At 41.8% G+C, this 21,209-nt stretch overlaps 1 protein-coding gene across 3 annotated transcripts; it reads right to left on the reverse strand.

Annotated features, from left to right (window-relative positions):
* Positions 1-805: 805 nt before the first annotated feature.
* synpo2a (synaptopodin 2a) lies at positions 806-20,976 on the reverse strand. Of its 3 annotated transcripts, none has more exons than XM_085267081.1 (5): positions 20,743-20,976; positions 13,478-13,629; positions 11,634-12,313; positions 6,848-9,744; positions 806-3,190 (listed from the first exon to the last, which is right to left on the reverse strand). In XM_085267081.1, the coding sequence occupies exons 1-5, from the start codon at positions 20,848-20,850 to the stop codon at positions 2,603-2,605; spliced, it is 4,425 nt and encodes a 1,474-aa protein (XP_085123207.1). In that variant the 5' UTR covers positions 20,851-20,976; the 3' UTR covers positions 806-2,602. The 3 variants fall into 3 exon arrangements, with proteins under 3 accessions (XP_085123207.1, XP_085123206.1, XP_085123205.1); XM_085267080.1 differs by having other exon boundaries at positions 6,788-9,744; XM_085267079.1 differs by lacking the exon at positions 806-3,190 and having other exon boundaries at positions 4,814-9,744; positions 20,743-20,974.
* Between the last annotated feature and the right edge of the window lie 233 nt (positions 20,977-21,209).

The raw sequence follows: 21,209 nt of genomic DNA on the forward strand, positions 1-21,209 counted from the left end.
AAAGACTAGAAAACTATTCTTCAAGAGCACAAAAATTGCAAAAAAAAAGTCTGGAAGCTAAAGAAGTAACAAATGTGGGGCGATTACTAGATCTGTAGTTCGGATAAACTTAAATGAAAACCCTCTGGAAGATAAAGTGAGGATATATCTGGCAGTTGATAAGTGTTGGAGGAATTGGAGTTGCTCTAACTATACATAGGGCAATAATGTGCTGCCAGCTTGCAACTTTTCTAATAGACATGCATTGAAAAATGCTAAAGACATGAAAACTCGCTTAGTAAACCACTGACAAAGCTTTAACATCAAAATAAAGCTGTTTCAGCACTCAGGAAATTGCTATGCACAGCTAACATTAAATATATTCAGTGACATCCACCACGGGAACATGGTCCCCTCAGGGCTTGCAGACCAATCACATACTATTTGTTTTAAGTGCCATCATGTGATAAAGGAAGTACCAAAGTCTAATGGAATTCATTTACTTTATAATACCATCACAATGTTTCCAACGACCTTGCTACATTTAATTTAGTCTCATTTCCCCCCAGTTTTTTAAGAAGGCAGGCTGAGTTTGCGGCACATAGCAGAGCTACAGTATGTTGGATTCAGGGTTGGATATCAAGCTGAGTGGCATAACTGCACTGCATAGTGAACAGAAAGCTATGCCTGGGACACAGAATAATAATAAAGTTATGTCCCAAAAAGTTGATTCTGTTCATCTGGACATAGCGTGACTGAAGAAGTCACTTGGATGAGTTATGTTCAGCTGAACATAACTCATCCAAGTGACTTCTTCAGTCACGCTATGTCCAGATGAACAGAATCAACTTTTGGGGATTTTCTTACTTGGATAATTGAGCGTGCATCAAGACAATAAAATTACATGTGCTACAGTGCTATGCACTTCAACAGGCTTCACCCCTTTAAAAAGCATTTGAACCGCAAAGTGTTTCCCAGATCCAAATTGGTGGGGAAATACTTGCTTTTTATCGGCTCCGTCTGTGCCCTTATCTCTCATTCTCTAATGGTTCAGCTACACTAGGTACCCACTGTTGTTATGTAACATCTGGTCACCATGGGAACTGGTCTCCCGCTCAACTCCCCGTGCTGTATATGGAGTGACCATTTGAGACAACACATCTTGCAAAAAGCTTCACGGGATGGCACAGCAAGCAACAAATGGCCCCAAGCACAAGATGGGAATAGACAGCAAAGAGCACAAAAGGGCAACGTCTTAAATTGTGATATTTCACTGCATTTATTTTATAGAATGCTCTACATGAAATGGACTGCTGTATTGTATTACGACCATAATATGTGTTGTTTGAATGGAAGTGATACAGTAAAACAATCTGAGATTGTTACACTACACTATAGTATATCTGCATAAAACACAACACTGTGTAATAAATCTTATTTGCATTTATGAGGTTGCTCAGTGAGAATCGCATTAGGACATTATGCGCACTCTGTGGAAACACCAACGTAGCTTTAACATTTGGAGATGATTACAAGTCGATAGCAAAAGCCCAAACTAGAAATAAGCCACAAGCCAATTGCACAGTGTAAGTAATCGCCCTGGCAGCACTAAACCTTCCATAAACTAAACAAAAATCTTTTTTGTAGTGTTGATTAGATTTCATTGGTATGAAGCGATCGATGAAATTCACTCCCAACAAAAAGTTGTCAGTTGTTTTACATACTGCATTTGATTGTCTCCTATACAGTATATACTGTTATGTATGTGATGCTAGACAGTTGAAATGTCTATTCAATTCTATTTTAATGATATAGCACCAAATCACAAAAACAGTTGCCCCAAAGCACTTTATACTGAAAGGTAAAGACCCTACAATAATACAGAGAAAATCCCAACAATCAAACGACTCTCTTTGAGCAAGCACTTGGTGACATTGGGAACGAAAAACTCCCTTTTAACAGGAAGAAACCTCTGGCAGAACCAGGGTAATGGCCACATACCAATGCATTACTGAAAATACACCTATTGTGCACCAACGACATCACAGGTTATGGCACCTTTTCCCAAGGTAATTGCATTCTAGCACTTGAATCATTTTCTTATCAGAGGACACCACAAATCCTGCATGGATTTTGCAAAACAAGCAAAAAAAAAGAAAAGTGTACACCCATGGTAGCAACCTACATGGCAGATGCATGCATCCACAGCAAAATATCAAACTCAGATTGCTGGAAATCCACAAGCTCAAGAACAACTCAAGAAACAATCTTCACTTAAAACCTACAAAATGACAGGTGTCTTTTTTTTTCCCAATCACAGATAAGTCCACATATGCAATCAAATGCTTTTTCCACCAAAGATATTGATGCACTCTCTCTAAACAACGTACTCATCTCTTTATCTAATCAACTAGTCTTCCACATCAGTGTGTTTGCCATCCATTTTTCCCACATCTTTTCAAATATCTAACAATAGAATGTATTAAAAGGTTCTCTACCAGTTAACTTTCTGTCCTTTCTAACAAGCTGTTGTTTTTTATTTCCTGACTGCATGTGAATGTATTACGAAACTCAGAATAAATGAGATTTGACTCATTAAAGACCGCACAGGCTGAACTGTAGTCTACCGCCTCCAGCTCCAAGTGTTGCTGGTGTACACAGACTTGTAAGTTTGCTTTCCGAAAGGGCTCTTAGACTCATATGAAGACACCGAGGGCCTCGGGTTAGCCTCTGTCACAGATTTCTGAGGCTGCCACTGTCTGGGCAGGGACCTGTAACCGGCATGACTAACTGTGGTGGAGATAGAGCTCCTTACTGGCGACACAAACGATGGGAGCGAAGCTCGACTCAGGCTCTGGCTCCAAGTCTGGCTGCCTGTTTTCTGCGGTGCTTGGTAAGAAACCCTGGCTTTCCACTCTGCTGGCGGCTCAGGCAAGATTTTGCGCTGGGCTGCCAAGCGCACATTCGAGGCAAGGGTTTGCTGGAGGCTCTGGAAAGCAAAAGCTTCATCTACCAGGCCCATGGGATGCCGGGAGGCAGCCTCCCATGGTGTGAGGAGCTTTTGGCTTTTTTCCATCCAGCATGTCTGCCTTGCCGAGGGAGTTGTGGAGCCCAGTGCTGGGGGCTTTGGGGAGGAAGAAGTTGAAGCTGACTTCTGGCCCGTGAACTGTACTCTGGCTGGTGGAGAAAGGGAGTAGCTCCTGCCAGGGGCCTGTAAAGAAGAATCCAGACATGTTTATTTTAGTAAGGGTTCATTTGTGTTTGGCTCTTTGGCCAAATCAAATTAGCTTGGATAAGAGTGAGATGCAGAGTAGCTCCCTGCCAGGATTATTTCTTTTAAATGCAGTAATACATGTATAATTTACTTGTGTATAGAAGATCAGTCACTCTCTTATTCACAGGGGGTATGTGTATGTGTGTAAAAGAGTTCTAGGACATGTCATACTGCAGCCAGTGAATTAAACTGCACTAGCATTTGTCTAAACACATTGTCCCGCTTATTAATCAGAGCAACTGGCACATGAAAGTGCATAACCTTCTGGAAGTATAAGCCACATTCGGCTCATTTCCACTTAATATAGTTTGCTAAACAGCAACAGTTTGAAAGAATAACGAGACCGGTGCTGCAGAGGGTTATGTGGGGTGAAAACACAGCTATACTGCACATAATCTCATCCAATGCCTCCTGTTATGTATGGTGGATAAGCAGAAAAGCCAGTGCTGCCATCATCTGGTGAGTGATGTGCACTGTCAGCTGATAAAATATGGCACAAATTTAAGAAGAGAGAAGAAGAGCGTGCAGAGATAAATGCTAAATCAGTCAAGGGGAATAAAGTCTCTGCTGCTCAGGTATGCGGTAGGCTTAAAATGCCCACAGGAGTGGGGGTCCTGGGCACAAGAATATATGAACAGATCAGTAGGTCATATTTTTACTTTGCTGAAGGAGACCGATAGCCCATTTGCACATGGTTTATGTCCTTCTATGTGCCATTTCTGCCAGATTTAACATGCTCAGAAAACGAGCGTAACAGCTGGGCTCCTTACATTTTAAGACAGATGTTCAAAACAGTCTTTAAATGCAGGAATGTTACATCCTGATTTATGGTTTGGCTAAGGTTTGATTTAGGGCATAAATACAATATTTATCTTGTATTTTTCTTATTATAACAGAAATAATATGAAGCAAAAGGTGTCAAAGCTTGGTGTATTAGCACTACAGGGCATTAATGTGTGGGCTCTAAAGCAAGAGTAAACATTTGCTGTCTCTCTTTTATTGTCTTTTGATTGCAGATTGAAGATAAATGAATCGGCATGGGGATCAATTCCCTTCAGAAATAGTCGGTAAAATCCGCTAACTAAGATTATGAAATGATACTAATACTTTCATTCAACATATATCTGCTCTTTTTCAAAATCCATGATGCAACATGGATATATATTTCAGCTGTGCTCACTCACTTGACCATAATTATCCGGTGAAGTCACAGCTCTAATAATACTCTTCGTAAATGCATCATCACATGGTCATTCTGCAGGAATGTGCATCTCAAGTTTCTAAACTCTCTCTTTCTTTATTTTATTTTATTTTATACAAAAAGGAGGTGATTTGGATAATTAGGTGCACCTTGCTGATAACTCTTGAAAATGGAACCACCAGATGCTGTGGTACGGACTAATTTGTGACAGATTTTTCTTTTTGTTGACAAGGTCAATAAGGACAGTATTTATAGTGAAAGTGGAGAAGTGGTGAAATTCAGCAAGACAACAGCAAAGAGACTAAAAATAGAAGAAACCCTAAAAGCATGTTCAGAGGACAAAAGAAAAGGAAACCAAACAAAGATAAAAGACAGTTTAATGGCACTGCAGTGAATCATACAGAAAGTGCACTATGAAGAGAAACACACAGACACAAAAAGAAAAGAACACAGAGAACCAAAGAAGCGACCCTGTACCAAAAATCAACTTGTGAGCATTACCAGGCTGGTTATCCTTTCAATAACTCTTCCTTTCTAGATCATGTATCATCTGTTCACATATCAAAACAAGGAACAGATACATAATGGGTAAATCTATGAGTGATAGACATTACATAACTGTCTCTTATCAGGAAAAATACTATGGCAGTCTGGAAGTTGGTAGCTTTCACTGGCTTAAGTTGAAATTTAAGCCTACTCTCTGGACCTCAGAATCTTGTCTCATGAGGGACTTTAAATATAGTGTCTAACATGACGCAACAGCTGGTAGAGAGCTTTAAATAAAACCCAACACACTTAAGTAGGTCCTACCAAAAAGGAATTGGGGAAAGTACTGGGGAAAAAAGAAGTATAGCACATTTTATGTTTAAGGAAAACAGTGTTAGTTGTCACAAGTCTGTCTGCCGTGTTATTTGGCCTAGAATAGCCTAAAATCCCACTGCTGTTACATAATCTCCGTACTCAACATCTGACGTTACACATTAAGCCTTCTGCTTGATATTATTACAGGCTACAGGCCCCATCCTTTTCACTTACCCACATACAAATACTTTTAGTATTTGCTTAAAAACTTTTTTTGGTCTTTTTAAAATGTAATAATTTGTAATATTAAGAACATTTATCATTTTCCCCTTTAAAAACATCAACCTGTCTTGACTTATCCAGTTCCACTGAATCTTTTTCTCGCACCCTTTTCTTTCACTTCACACTGAGCATTAGGCTCCCCTACATTCTTATTAATCACACAATTCTTTTGCATAAAATGTAATGAATTTACATTTATTACTTTTGCCTAATAAAATATGTTTACAATTATTATGACTATGCTGCGTCTGATAAGATATACTAAAATTCTATTAAAATAGGATGTAAGTCTATCCTTATATTCTTAATTTTATAGATATTCCTTTTTTCATTAGCTCCATGAACTTTTAGACTAGTAGGTTCTGCACTATGACAATAAATAGAGCTGGTAAGGAAAATAGTCCATGTGGCGGGGCACAAAACCTTTAATTCAAGCAGACGTCAAATAAGTCATGATTCTACAAGAATCACTCTTTATCAACTGCTGCAGGCTTCCACACCTGAGCTGAACTCTTATTAGCTGTAAACTTAGGCTTGGGAGCCACTCCAGGGTTACCACCAGATGCAGACTCAGGCCTAGCAGCCACAGGGAAACTGGGAGCAATATAGCTACTAAGAGGCTGTGGCTGGTAGGGCACTGAAGGAGCTGCCAGATAGGGAGGGCTATTGGCTGGCTGGTAACCAGCTTGTACCGAGTGTTGGTAGGGAGAGTTTGGAGACTGAGGGGCTTGGGGATGATAAGCAGGTGGAGCAGGTTGTTGATACTGTTGGTTATATACTTGCTGGTATGGACAACTAGGAGGTTGCTGATAAGGATTAGAGGGGGGATAAACATTTGGTTGGATCTGCTGATACTGGCTATCGTGCATCACAGGCTGCATTGGCATCTCATAGGTTTGTTGGGGGTATGGGGCACCAAATGGTCCAGCAGGCTGGACCAGGGGCATTTGCTCATATCTGATTGGTTGGTTATCATCAGGTGGATTAGGAGGCGAACAGCTGGTCTTAGGTGCGGAAGGCTTGGTGGCCTCTGCTGCTGGACCATAGATAAAGAGTGAGGAATTTAGTTGATAGGGTTGATGTTTCATGACATCTATTACATTAAGAGGTTTAGGAGCAGGCATCTGTTTCGCTTTGTCTTTTTTCTTTGCTTTGGTTGAGGGGCTACTTGAAGGGGGTTGCTTTGTTGCTGCTGGGGGATAAAAAGGTGATTGAATAGGGTTATATGCACGTGTAGGTGGAGCACGTACATTGGGAGTGTATTTCCACTCATTCGGTAAGGAAGCTGCTGGTGATGTTGACCTGCTTGCCTTATTTGCTTCCACCGTCTCAGAGTCCACGATATACTTCTCCATTCGAGACTGCCTCTTTGCAAACATATCAGCTCCTTTTCCTTTAACAGCTGGCATCTCAAATGCTGAACCCTGGGATGATGGGTTTAAGACAGTGGCCATTGGGTTGATGGGCGATGAAACTCTTTGACCAATAGTGAAAGAGTGCATTCGCTGTGGCGGAGTAGGAGGGGATCGGCTTTGTGGAACATTTTGTGGTGGTTGCCAAGGTTTTGGAGAGGGGCGAGTGTTCACTGTCAGTGTGGAAATATTCACAGGTTTTTGCTGTGATTGTGGAGTCCAGGCATTCACAGGTGTCTGAGGCTGTGTCTGAGCTGGTTGCCATGTGTTTATTGGTGGTTGTGGTGGACTCTTTGATGTAGGCTGTTGCCACTTTGGCTGTGGTGCTGGCTGGGCTGGAACAGGTTGAGCCCATGGAGACTGATGGTGGGCCTGATCCTGCTCTTGAGTCCAAGAACTTATGTGGTGTTGACCGTGCTCTGGGGGGTGTTGAGCCCATGGAGGCTGAGACTGAGTCTGGGCAGGTACTGGCGCCCATGGATTTAAATTGGCTTGAGGCTGTGCTTGAGGTTGTGGTTGAGCGACTTGGATCCAGGGTGGCTGAGCTTGGGGTTGAGTTTGTGATGGGGCCCATGCATTCACTGAAGGTAGCTGTTGCTGTTGTGGTTGAGCTGATACCCAAGGTGGTTGAGACTGACCTGGTGCTTCAGTCTGTGGCCATAATTGTGGAGGAGCCTGATGTTGTGCTTGCTGAACCCATGGTGGTTGTGGCTGGGATTCTGGTTGTACCCCTTGAACCCAAGGAGTTTGTGCTTGGGATTTTTTATGAGGTTGTTGCATCCATGGTGGTTGATGTTGAGAGTCTGTTTGTGATGGCTGTGTCCATTGGTGCTGTTGTTGTGGCTGCATTTGTTCTTGGGCTTGACTCCAGTTGGGCTGCATTTTCTGTAGATGTGGCTGCTCAGTAGAGTGTGCCCAAGGTGGGTGAACCTGCGGCTGAGACTGAGGTTGCTCTCGTGACTGGGCCCAGGATGGCTGAACATGTGCTTGGGCTTGTGATTGCTCTGGAGGCTGCGTCCAGGACTGCTGAATTTGAGGGGTCCAAGTACTTGTGGGAGGTTGCTGTGCCTGGTTCTGAGTAGGCTGATGTGATACCCAAGGTGGGTGAGGTGAGGACTGTCTTGGAGGTGGTTCTGAGGGCTGCACTTGAGCTGAATGCCAAGAACTTGAAGATAACTGTTGTTGCATTTGTGTTTGAGCTGCACCCCAGGTAGTCACAGCAGACGACTCAGACTGCAGCGTAGAATTCATATGACCATTTGCCTCTTGAGCTACAGCTTGTGTGGGCTGTTGTTGAGATTCGGGTTCTGGGAGCGGCCATGTGTGCTGTTCCTCTTTGTTGGTACTGCCAGGATTCTCCTGGGGTGCAGCAGGGGGATAAGACTCAGGGGCAGGTGCAGGGGTTGGCTCTAGTTCTGGAGCAGGAGTAGTCTCCGCGGTGGGGGCTGCAGCAGGTGTGGATAGACTATTTTCAGCACACTGAGGCATCTCCTGGTTGGTTGCTTCTATCTGTGAGGACCAAGGAGGTGATGTGGGATTGATCACAGGCTTTGGGGCAACTGGTGGAGGAATCTTGTGTTTGACTCGCTGAGACTGAAGAAAATTACAAGCCTCGGCTCCAAGACTAAGATAATCATCCTCAGGTCCTGATTCAAACCCGGGCTTTTTATCACCTTTGTTTAGGAGGTTCAGCAATGCTGGGTTTGGGGATACTTTTGGGGCTTCCTTAAATGTGAACATAGGCTTGGCTGCATTCTTTTTCCTTGAATCCAACAAAAGTCCCGTCCTGATTGCAGGAGTAGAAATGCGCTCATCACGGGAAGCAATCTGCTCTCCTTGACTCACAGAATCTTGATTGGTCCCACTCATTGCGTGAGAATAAGGGGTGGCCGCCATGTTGTCTGCTGAGAAAGGCTTTGCAGTACGATTGCTGAAAGAGCTCTGCATTTCATTTGTTTGATGTTGGACAGTGCCATTGACAGTTGCTGAATACTGCTGCATTTTTTGTTGCTCCTGATGATATTCTTGCTGCTGGTGATACATTTGCTGTTGCTGATAGTGACTTTGCTCATATTGCTGTTGCTGATATTGCTGCTGATATTGTTGCTGATATTGTTGTTGTTGTTGGTAGTTCTGCTGTTGCTCATAGTACTGTTGCTCTTGAAACTGCTGGTACTGTTGCTGGGTTTGCTGGTGCACGTTTACATCCATGTAACTGCGGCCTTCTGCAGCCGACTGCATGTAGGAATGCTCCACTATTTTATTTTTAGCCTCTTGCACTGCTTCAACGGGGATCCCTTGGCGCCTAAGCTCCTCGTGTTCGGCAGAAATCTCATCCATCCGCTGGCGACGCTGGGCAAACATCAGCGCACCCTTGCCTTTGGTTTCAGGCAAAGATTCCATCTCTGCTTGGTTCTTCAAATTCCTTTCGATTTCAAGAAGACCCTTGTCCAAGGTAAAAGTTAGCACACTTTTGCCACTGTGGGTGCTAGTGAGAAAAGGCTTATCTATGTCAGAGTCGTTTGGGGCCACAAGGATAAATTGTGGAGCAGAGGTTTCTTGTCTGCTGTCTGGATTTTCCTCGTACTCCTCGTCGCTGTACTCTGGCTCGTCTTCTCCTGTGCCGTAGCTCACGAGCGTGAATTTCTTAGCTCTCTGACGATGCTTCTTGAACATCAACAGCCCCTTGTTATTGGGGTTGGTCGGAGCAGCCGTAAGAAGAAGGGCAATTCGTTTACATTTGGACTTGGCTTCCTTTAGCTGTTTCTCTGAAATGCTCTCGTTGCGCCTGAGCCCTTAACAGAGAAGGAAAAGAGAGACAGTTGTGTTTAAAAAATGGCCAAAATGAATCCAATTTAATGGTACTAAAACCTTAAAGAATTACAATCATAAAAACATTTAATCTGTTCATCTGAATTTACTTAAAAAAATAAACAGTTCGTAAAGATTTTGAACAAGAGACTTTAAAGAGGCTTTACAAACTGCACTAAACACGTGACTGTAGTTAATATTTTTATATCAAATGCTGTTTAGTTTTGCTCTCATCAAAGCTGCCTGGAGAAGTTATGTGGAGACAGAAGATACAATTCACCTTTAACCTCCTAGGACCTGGCGTCCACATATGTGGACATCACATTTTGGGTTATTTAGACCAAAATACTCAATTTTGCTCTACATGGGCCTGATATCCACTTACGAGGACATTATACTGCTACTGTTCTATCAAAATTTTAAACAAATATCCGTATATGTGGCTCTTATTTTTCATAAAAACAAAAATAAGGTAAAAAAAATAAATCTGGTAATTCTTTGTTTTTACGTTCATCTGGCCCCAATATGCCCAAATATCAAAGAGAAATTAAAAATGCATGCCGTGGAAGAGTTTGGGTCTTAGGAGGTTAAAATAAGCAAGCCACGAAGCAGTTTCATCTTGTAACGTTACTTTGATATTAACCTCATCCAGCATTTACAGCTAAAGCAGATACAGAAATAACAGTAAACTAATAATACAGCTTGCTCTGTGGTTGAACTGATCCAAACACTCAGCAAATAGACTGTAAACTGAGCTATTTACAGATTCATTCACTCAAAAAAAAAAAGATACATTACATATTTTCTCAGTCCACACATTACATTTACATACTTACATACTATCCAGCTGTGATTTTATCATTCAAATGAGCTCATTCCCTTGAACATAATACACTGGCCCATAAAGCAATAATGAAATTCTCCGACCCATGTCTAATATTCCCATTTGTACACTCAATCACTCATCCAACCCTGTAAAGTAGCCAAGAATAGGAAGCAAGAAAGATTATTTTAGCATGCATGCAATAAATTCACCAGGACAGCAACGTCTTTACCAATCCTTCTGTGTGTGTTGGCACGCAGTCTACTTGAAAGAAAAAAAATAAAATAAAATGTTTTCTTCTGAAATCACATTTCGTCCAATCCGACAGTCACGGAGAATGTGCGCCGAATGCAATCGCACAATAACACCAGCGGGCTTACTTTTTTATATTCTTGCAAGACTAACCTGAAGGTGGAGGAGACAGCGGGAGTGAGCGACAGACTCACTTTTTGAGTTTAGTTAAAGCACTCAGTTTGAAAGGATCAGGTAACGGGTCTGGGGGAGCACATGCTGGTGTCTGTCAAAGGGCCACTTCTGCAGGCATCGTCAGCGTGCTGGGGTTATATTTATGTCTTCTACACAGCTCAGAGGAACGCCCCGGTATCCATATTCACCATTGCCTCTCTTTAAATGGATGGTTTTAATGTTTTATAGGGTGCAGATGCTCCCCCCCCCCCATACATACAATCCATTCTTTTTGTATCTTTCTCTTGTGATAGTGAATTCTTATATGATAAGACTTTGTTAGAAGCTCGATCGACCCGCAATACTATAACTTTGGTTCTGAGATAATTCAGGTTAGATCCGGATGCATCTCCTTCCTTTCAAAGGAATGAGCACCCCACCCCCCTTGCAGTTGCAGTGAGAGACTATTTTGAGGCGTACACACACTGGACATCAGGCTTTGGAATGCACACATGTTGACAAATGTAATTTAGTGCTGAAGATTACCCCTCTTAAAGAAAAGACAGTTATCCCCACTCACACACACAGAAAGAATGCACACGAAGGTAATACTGGTGCAGGTGGAACCAGTCCAAATATACTTACTGGCATGCCTAGCCCGATGCTTGTTGGGTTTGTGTTGAACTCCTTCAGAATCAGACTCCTGCTCTTCTGCAGGACTGCAGTCCTCTTCTTCTCCTTCACTTTGAGAACCAACTGTTTCCCTTACCCGAGTGCCACCTCCACTCTGGAGGCCCCTCCCTACTCCCGATGCCTCCAAAATGACCTCCACCTGCCCCAGCATTAAAGGGGAGTTGAGAACCACTCCATGATGGCTTAGCGGCTCCCTGACGGAGCGCGATGCGGTGGCGGCATTGGTGATATGAACAGCCTCCACACCCTCCCGGTTTGAGAGGTCCCCATCAATCCCACGAGCACTTCCGAGCGAGGCGCAGCCCACATCATCCAAGGTTTGCTCAGACAGGGACACCTGGAGCTCCACCATGTCCCCGGGTGAGAAGCACCGCTGTACTTTATCATCTTCTTCCTTAGATGAGGGGATATGTAGCTGAGTGCAAAGCAGCTGGCCTTCCTTGGAAAACTCTGTGTTGATATTAAACTCTTTGCTGTAGGTCTCATCCGGGGATTCAGGATTTGGGATTTGGGATGTTTGCTTTGGGGGGAAGATGTGAAGGGTGGTGCTCTCTAAAGTCTCACCCGCAGAGGCCCTCTCACTGCAGTGCATTTCATCCGATTCATAGTCTTCAGTGGTGATGGAGTGGTATCTTTAGAAAAGAAGAAGGCGAGATAAACAATGAGTGACGGAGTAAATGTGTTTTTTCTTTTCATTATTAAAATGAACTGAACTTGGGGGAAGACATGAAAACAATTACTTATTGATAAATGTTATTGGTTACATTTTTTCCTCTTCTACAGTTTGAAATGTACACTTCCTGTTTTCCAGTAATGTCAAAACTTGGACAGATTTCTTTTAGACCCGTGTTTTAATTAAATTTCTAAATAGACTAAAACCCACCCAATTTACACCTCTAAGCAAGATGCAGGGGTGTTCACTCGACAGAAGCAGGCATTTCAGCACTGGATTGAAGCCCTCGTTGTTCCGCTGAAGTTGTCAAAGCAATCAAGGAGATTTAATCTCGATGTAGAAAGTGAATCGAAAAGGTCAGGGCACCGAAGTGGAAAATAATTACGTTCAGACACCGATCTGCCTAATTTCGACTTTCAAGGTCAGTTTGGAGCAGCATAAACTAACGTCATTATGCATGACAGCAACTGTGCTCAAGTCAATTAGCCGTTAAAGACCAGCTCTTGTCTCCAAATGTAATCAACTTCTGTCAAACAGCAAAGTTGAGACGATCTGCTCGGAATCTCCCTTTAAAGCAGCTACACAACAAGCAGTCAAGGCCTGTTAAAGAGAAAGCGGGATTATCTGAGGACATGTCACTCTGATAAACAGACTGGCACTGCCAGTTGAGTAATGGCTGAGCAGCTGCATGCCAATCAGACACACAAATCTGCAACACCTTGGCAAAGCCACTTGGTAGGTTCAGCATGGTCGAGGCACAGGCTACAACACACGCAGACGTGGCTGGATATGATCACAGAAACAGGGGTTCATTCAAGTATGCAAAAAGGCCACATGTCATAAAGCTACATGCTATCTAAATGCTAATAAAACAGTGGAACGATCAGTTTTCCCTGCTGCTGTGGTCACCAAGGACTTACAGTTTGCATGGCTCAGTTGTCACAATGCAAAGGCTCTGCGGTGTAACTGATAAACCTACATTATTTTGTGTTTTACTACTTCACATTATTACATGTTATCCTATGAATACGGTCCTGTGCCTTTGTTTTCTGAAACTCGGGGTTTTCTAGGCTTCGCACATGTCTCATATGATCTCAGTTCAGCGGCTGGCATGCTGCATTACCTTCTGACTAGCAGCTGCAGACAGTCGATTGATGTGTCGATTAGCGCAAACGCTTGTAAAAGGGTGAGGTCAGCACACGGCTCCCCGTTGATTGACACCACCTCATCTCCATCCTGTACTCCAGCCAGGGAGGCACGACCACCCTCCTCTACCTGCAGAAGACATTTGGGAGTCAGAAAAGAAAGGAAAAAAAAAAAAACACAGTTTGATGTGTAACTTCTTCACAAACAGCGTAGCGGGGTGCAGCATCAGGCAATAGAAGGATAACATGAGATAAAGGCCTGCCAAGAGTGAGATCTGCTGTTTAAGATTCACGAATCTCGGTTGTCATGTTTGAAATATTACCTGTCAAAAAGCAGAAATCAGTTTCACAAGTTCATATTTTTTCTGGGAAATCAGATAAGAAAACTCTTTTTCACGTAACACGAGGTGAAAATGGACGTCCAGTAAAAGCCAGTGTGAAGATCAAGCCAGCCAAAGTGTGCAGAGGAATTCAGACTGGACCGTTAACATTTTAGAGATCTGAAGAGAGCATGCCGGCAGCGTAATTTAACTTAACGTAATGTACATTTGGCACCAAAATGTACAAACACTGACATAGGCTAGGTGTTCAGTAATAAAACTATTAATTCTACCTTGAATCTTGACTGTGCTGCTGCATATTATTGCTGTAGTCGAGCTCTGGGCAGAGCCATTTAAAGGGCACCTCTTTACACAGTTAGACTAATGACTGATGGTTTCATTTTCTTCTAATTGGTTCCTGGAGCCTATAAAATGGTTCATTAATAAGAGGATTTAATAAGGAGAAATACCTCATAAATTCAGCACAAAAGGCCACTCATACAGCTAAGGGGATAAATTATTACTGTAGTACTATGCTATTAGAGGATTTGGTTTCAGGAGTTATGTTAAGATATTTTGCCAGTATCCCAATTACAAAGCTTTAGGAAGGTTTCTCAGATATCTTAAGACTGGCAGCCGTTTGAAAATGTTGATTCCTTTTTCTTTACGCTTTATCTTCGTCAGTTCTAGATTAAAGACCACATGCCATAAAAAAAATAAACCCTGGTAGTGATAAAGTTATGCTTTTAATAAGCGTCTTTGGCTAATTTTCCTGAGGGATTGATTTAGAGAACTTTATACTGGCATCAAAATCAATACACAGGGAAGGCACCATGATTTTCTACTGTTACAGAATGTCTCTCTGCTGAATGATTTAAATGATCTCCTGACAAGCTGCTCTACCTGAGCACTTGTACAACATGTCTCATTCACACAAGCCTTTTTTTTTCTGTGGTGCTTTTCTATCTAACATTCACACTCGGATTGATGCATCAGAGACCAACTTGGGGATTTGTAACTTGCCCAAGGATATTTATCAAACCACCAACTTTCCAATTAATAGAGAATCTGCTCTATTTCCTGAGCTGCAGCCACCCCGTTAGTGGGAAATCAACCCCAAAATCTCTTATTTACAATCACTATGCTGTGTTATTAGGATGAAAATACATAAAGCTGTGCAACATCTAAAATGTCAAAGTCGTTTTACATTGTGTACCACATACTGCCAGCTTTGATCTTAAGTGGGTCAGAGTGGACCAGTGAAACTTGATAAATGGGTAAAATTACAAAAAAAAGTTCTGATAGTTCATTGCCCAGGACATTGTTCAATATCCTGTAATTCTAAAATATAAAGTTTTCATTAATTAACAAATGCTGGTGAAAAACATAGTAAAAAAACAACAGTTTGTCATCGTTTATCTATAACTTAATTACTTTGGTGTAGTAAGAAAAGTTGGAAAACCTGAAAATACAGGTAAAGATCTATGTACTCATTTTCCAAAGCTGTCTAGTGGGCCAGATTGGAGACTTTACCAGGCCAGTTCTGGCCCCCGGGCCATATGTTTGATACCTCTGGTCTTAGAATAACAATGCTTTACAAAAGTGTCCTGAAACTTTGTGACTTTCATACTGCAAATGAGGCAGTTCTGCATAGCTGCAGTGAAACAACTTCATCACTAGATGGAGATGCACACACATTGTACAGCTGATGGGGGGAAGCGAAAAACCTCTGAGTGAGATTTCATAATATAGAAAGGAATCAAAAGTCAAAAAAGCCTGCCTTTACTTTGTACACCATTTTTGATTTCACATATTTGCTATTAAAACTTTCCCCAATGAAACCAGTTGTAGTCTTTCTTCTTTGGATGTCATTACTTTTGCCCATTGCTTATATTTAAATATAATGCAAGAATGATCCTACTTTGTTATACATACAAATATCTTTCAGGTGTTCCATTATAGAGATGGTAACTTTCCATCCTCGCTCCAGTTTTTCGGAGCAAACAGCGAACAAAACAAGCCCTATATGGCAGCCAATGTGTCCGTCCCTTTGGGACTCGCACCTCGCTACAGGGAGGACGGTTACTTCTGGGATGCCACAGCAACGGTCCACACTCCAAAAAAGGAGGGGAAAGATTTGTCGTTGTCTCTCCTCACAACTCAAAAATACACAGTCCGCCAATGTTTACCACACAGCTTACAAAGAAAAGCCTCAGATATGCACTAAGTGCCCTTGAGAGGATAGCAGATAAATGCTGTGTAGGTTTCTTCAAATGGAGAGGAACTTGTCAAAATAATTGGCCACATAACTATTTTAATGTGGGGCTGTAACAATGTCTGGGTAACCACTTTTCAAATGAGCTATTTAAGTGCATTAAACCTAACAGAAAATCACAGGAAATACAGGAACGGGTGATGTCTCTGCCTACCTCCGTGTGGTTCCTGCCTTTCACAGCTTTGAGCAATTATTGTTTTTAGATTACAGGCAGATATTTTCCAGGTGTTTCACATTTAGCACTAAATCCATGCTGGAAGATTTATATTTGACCCTCCTGTATGTTCCCCTTGTTTTGTGTTAGGTTATTTATGCTATCAAGAGTTTAGCTTTCCTCTAAATTTGCATCATTTCTTATTATAACTGTATTTCCTTTCATTTGAGCTGTATGTGTCTTGAGGAGAGATACATTTGTTTTTTTGTCATGTGCATGCATGCCAAGCCATAACACACCAATGAAGGCACTGAAGTAGAACATAGATTACTTATTATACATACATGTGGAAGAAGATTACTTAAAAAAAAAACAAAAAACCTTATAATATTCATAAATCATTATTCTTCATTTCTGGCTTTGATGTTTTTTCTTACAAAGAATAATTAAGCCCCAATTTAAGATCTAACTATAAATCTGTTATTGTTTGTGTCACTGGTAGACGCTTCTCTACAAATAGTAGTCTGCAGTATTTTTTTCTATAATAAAGATGGCTTTTAGCTGTAATTGGGTTTTATTTGCAATCAGTAGCAGAATTCCCGACAGTTTTCCATTTGTTACATCATCTGGATGTATGACTAATGTATGGAGTAATGGATCTGGAATGACATCAGTTCCCAAAAACTGCCTAATGTCTCTTTTGAACAGCTTTCCAGAAATTAAAATAATTCTTAAAGATGTCCTGCGGGCACAAAATAGATGAAATACAGTTTCACTTTATTTTTTTTAATTACCTGGCTGTAAATCCCAGAAAGTTCACTTTTTCAGTGTGTGCATAGTAATGCCCTGCTCAGTAAAATAAGCCTTAAACTCAGATTAAACTAAAATAAATAAATAAATAAATGATTTATCCAAGAACAGCAACATTTAATTCATCCATCATCTATAACTCAACCAGTTGAAGGTTGCAGGAGTCTCTTCCTATCCTATCCCAGCTGAGAAGCAGACACTCATTCTTATGCATGCCTTCAGACTGTCGGAGGAAGTCAAAGAGGACCAACGCAGACACGGCGAGGACATGCAAACTCCACGCAGAAAGGTCCAAAAGGTCTAAAGCAACAATCCTAACCACTGCACCATCACGCCACCTATATCTGTGCACCACTCCAAACATCACACGCAATTGCACAATCAGCTATTTTAATATTGCCCTCACATTTGCACTGATGTGAGGGGAATAGCTGGACTCTGACACAAACATCACCTCTTTCACAATAAAAGCGACTTTAGAAGAAAGCAAGAAAAACAGTATTGCAACATCCAAGAATTTTTTTTTTCTGTCACAAATTAAACACCACACACTTTGGGGGGTTGACGAAGAGCAGGAATGCTGCAAATACAAAGCTGTTTGAGCACTGGCCCTCATTTGTTTAGATGATGTGAAACAGAAAAGAGGAAAACAAGCCCGGCCAGCCATCGCGTAAGGTCACTGCTTTCTCCCAGGATTGAAAATGAGATGGCTTGTTGCACAACACAATGCCCAAACTCAGATAAGTGACTGAGCTGTGAATCACTCTGCTTAGTCTGGGAAAACAGCAGTGAATGACTGAGGAAACGGCTCATTGGCTCATTTCTTGGCAGCTTAACGAGGTTCCTGTGGCGCACTATTAGGGCCGAAGCATCAGCAACAAAAGCCGTCTTTGCTCTGTAAAAGGCAAAAGAACAACTCATAAAAGTTTTTATACTTTAACAGACTAACAGATTAGTTCATGTATGTAAGAATAAACTCGTGCAAACTTTTAAAAGTCTTTCATGAAGATCACAGTTATCACTGCGTGCTCCTTAACTGATCTGATGCATGTTGACATTTCACATACAGAGATGGAATACCTTAGTAATTAGGCCAAAAAGTCTCCTGATCAGGCTGGTGGGATTTAAACTCTGTTTAATTTTTATATTTTTTGTATTGGAATATCTGTTTAATATGAATGCATTCTGCATCACAGAGCAAACGCAGCTTTTTCACCTCGGTGCGTGTTAGTGAATTTGACACGGCTTTGTACTGAGCGTGCTCCTGCAGCTTTAAAAAAATAAAGTGACCTCATCAACTTTGTACTCAAGCCAGGACTCCAAATAAGAAGAAAAATACAAGCACCCTTATATGGACAGAACCTTTTAAGAGGGGATACAGAGCGCCTTACTCTGTGTCGCTTGTCAGTACACTGAACAATCACTTTCCCCCAGGAAACAAAACACGGTGTCCACGACATTCAGCAGAAGCATTAAAAAACACACATTTTTTTATCAGACGCAGGAGAGCCTCTAGCTCGAGAGCATTTGTCACGATCTCGGTATGTTTGTTTCTCTTTTTGTAACTTCTGACTAACAGACTTGGCTCACTCACAAGAAAAGTTTAAAGGTATGTTTAGAGTTATGTCTTCCAGATGAGGCAGACTGGAACTGAACCCCCCCCACACACAACCCCAGATGTCCCAAACTGGGGCATATGTAGCTACTTCACATTAATAGGCCCATACTTGAACGCAATGTATTCACAGCACCCGTTTGTTAACACACGGGAACACTTTGGGTGCAAGGTTGCTTTAAAAAGCACATTTATGTCTGAAATTAGGCAGCACAGTTTCACGAGAAAATTAAAGCTTCGGGAGGCATCGAAGGGAGAGCAACTTTATAAATAGCTTTGCTTGCTTTACCTCACGTTAAGTGCTGTTTTTGGCTTAGAGTTGTGAGAGGGGATATAGTAGCTTATGTGCAATATTTGCAATTTTTTTCTCAATACAGTCTACTAAACTTTATGGGGTATTTCTCTCACTCAAAGCTAACAAGATTTAAGAGTTGTTTATTGCCCACAGGAGATATTTGTCTTCAGGTGCTTTTGCTGATGCTTTTATTCTGACATTAGGCAGACACTGAGTGTCAGGCCTGCGTGAGGGGGGCATTTCATAGGAAAAAGTGTCACTATACTATTTAATCAGACTAATCATATAAAGGACAGAAAGCAACTTTACAGATGTGGCTTCACTTGTTGGAGACATGCTAAACATCTGTCATGAAAATGATCTGCTGAGGTTTTTGGATTCTCCAAAACTTTCTCCCGGTGGCGCTTCGATGTCGCAGGAATGTGGCTTAAGAATGGTTTTTTTAAATTTTATTTTTACATGCACTCTGTTGACAAGTTGATGGGGAATGTGTGCAGCTTGAGCACTTTGGAACATACAGACCATATATAGAGCTTAAGCAGCTGGTCAAGGTAACGGCACCTGGTTTCACAAATACTGTGCATCACAGTGTGTGCAACACTATCCCATGTCTTTAAGGCAGATTGGTTTAAGGTGATCCAGCCTTTCAGTGATCCTTACACTCACAAAGATGCTCATTTATGGTTATGGTAAAGAGTAAAAAAGCTCCACTTAAGCTTAAACTTTCATTTTTCCATCCATCTACTTGTTTATTTGAACGTTTGAAGGCAGTAAACTAAGTTGGCTGGTACAATGGCTTTTACTGTATTATTAATTTTTTTGAGTGAGGTGTTGTATGCAACGCTGTCCACACTTGCATAATATGTAAAGCTGTTAAAAGTGACTAATTAATTATGATACTAATTTAAGTATCATAATAAGCTTTAAACTGGTTTCCATTATCACTGGCTGCAAAATAAGAACGTGTGATGGACGGACGAGCAAATAATAGGAAATAACCTAAAGAGTACAACATATATTATCTGTCTGTGTACATTTACATTACAGTATGTTAAAAAATGGCCTCTGCGTCTCATCAGAAAGTGGCTACATCAGCAGTTACCTCTAAGCAGATAAAACCCCGCACCTCTAAGGTTTATTACCTTATTATCAGGCTAAACAAATGTCACGCAGCTGAATCGTTCTTACAGCAAAACTTCAAATTTGCCTGTCCTCCTCTCTATCTCTTATTTGAATTCTTTTTGAAAGGGATATTTGCATGATAACCTCTTAGTTTTAGCCGCACTTGTTTTTTGTTCATACTAAAACGTAACACCTTGGTGTTATGCACATATACCTTCACTCTTCAGTCTGGTTACTGGACTTGCTTTCTTGCTTAAAAAGTCTTTGTGACTGAAAACAGATCATACTGCCCTGAGCTTCACACTCTGTCGTGGCCTTGACCATATAAGGGTGCCGAGGAATCTCTCACCAAAACACAGCCAACGCGCACAAAAATGCAGCGGCAGACAGCTCTCTCCCATCAAATTTCAGACTTTTTAAAGTCTCTGTTTTTCTGTTTTTTTCTGTTTTCCTGCTGAATTTCTCACCTTAAAAAAAAACTGTCGTGACTCTGAAGAAACAGAAACTTTTCCAGGATCTCAACAACAACATGTCCACAAACTTTCATTAGGCTGTTTATCCATCGTTGCAGTCTCACTAGCATTAGATTAGACAGGCATGACCCTGCTCAAGTGGTATTAAAACATCCTCCCACGCACGCTCGCATACATACCTGGGAAACTAGAAGAGGTCTGTAGGTGTCCCCTTCTCCCTCTCGCAGGGTGAATCCCCAGGGCGCACCACCACGCAGCGTTACGCAGATGTAATCCCCGGTGCCCATGCTGCGCGCAGCTCCTCAGCCAAACTTCCACGGCGCGCTCATGGAGCTGTCAGCCGGGCCAGCAGCACTTAACGAAAAACCACATCCACCGCACCGCTGTAGCCTATAACCCCCATCATCTGTCCTCAGAGTCCAGCCCGTTTTGGAAACGTCACTGCGCACGGACCCGCCTGGCGGCGTTAAACGCAACTGGTGGTGGGTGTAACTATCACTACTTCACCAACATCCCTGAACATCTTATTCAAAGGGAGATTTTGGGCAAGTGAGGTGAGGGGTACTTTTATGATTTAGAGACAGCAAAGACGAAGACAATGAATTATATTATAATAATACTTCTTGGTTATTTGTTTAAATCGAGA

This window comes from Mchenga conophoros, linkage group LG3 (assembly GCF_057382185.1).
Source record: "Mchenga conophoros isolate Kocher_MC1m ecotype Shallow Benthic linkage group LG3, M_conophoros_male_GT1.1, whole genome shotgun sequence".
Taxonomy (NCBI): Eukaryota; Metazoa; Chordata; class Actinopteri; order Cichliformes; family Cichlidae; genus Mchenga; species Mchenga conophoros.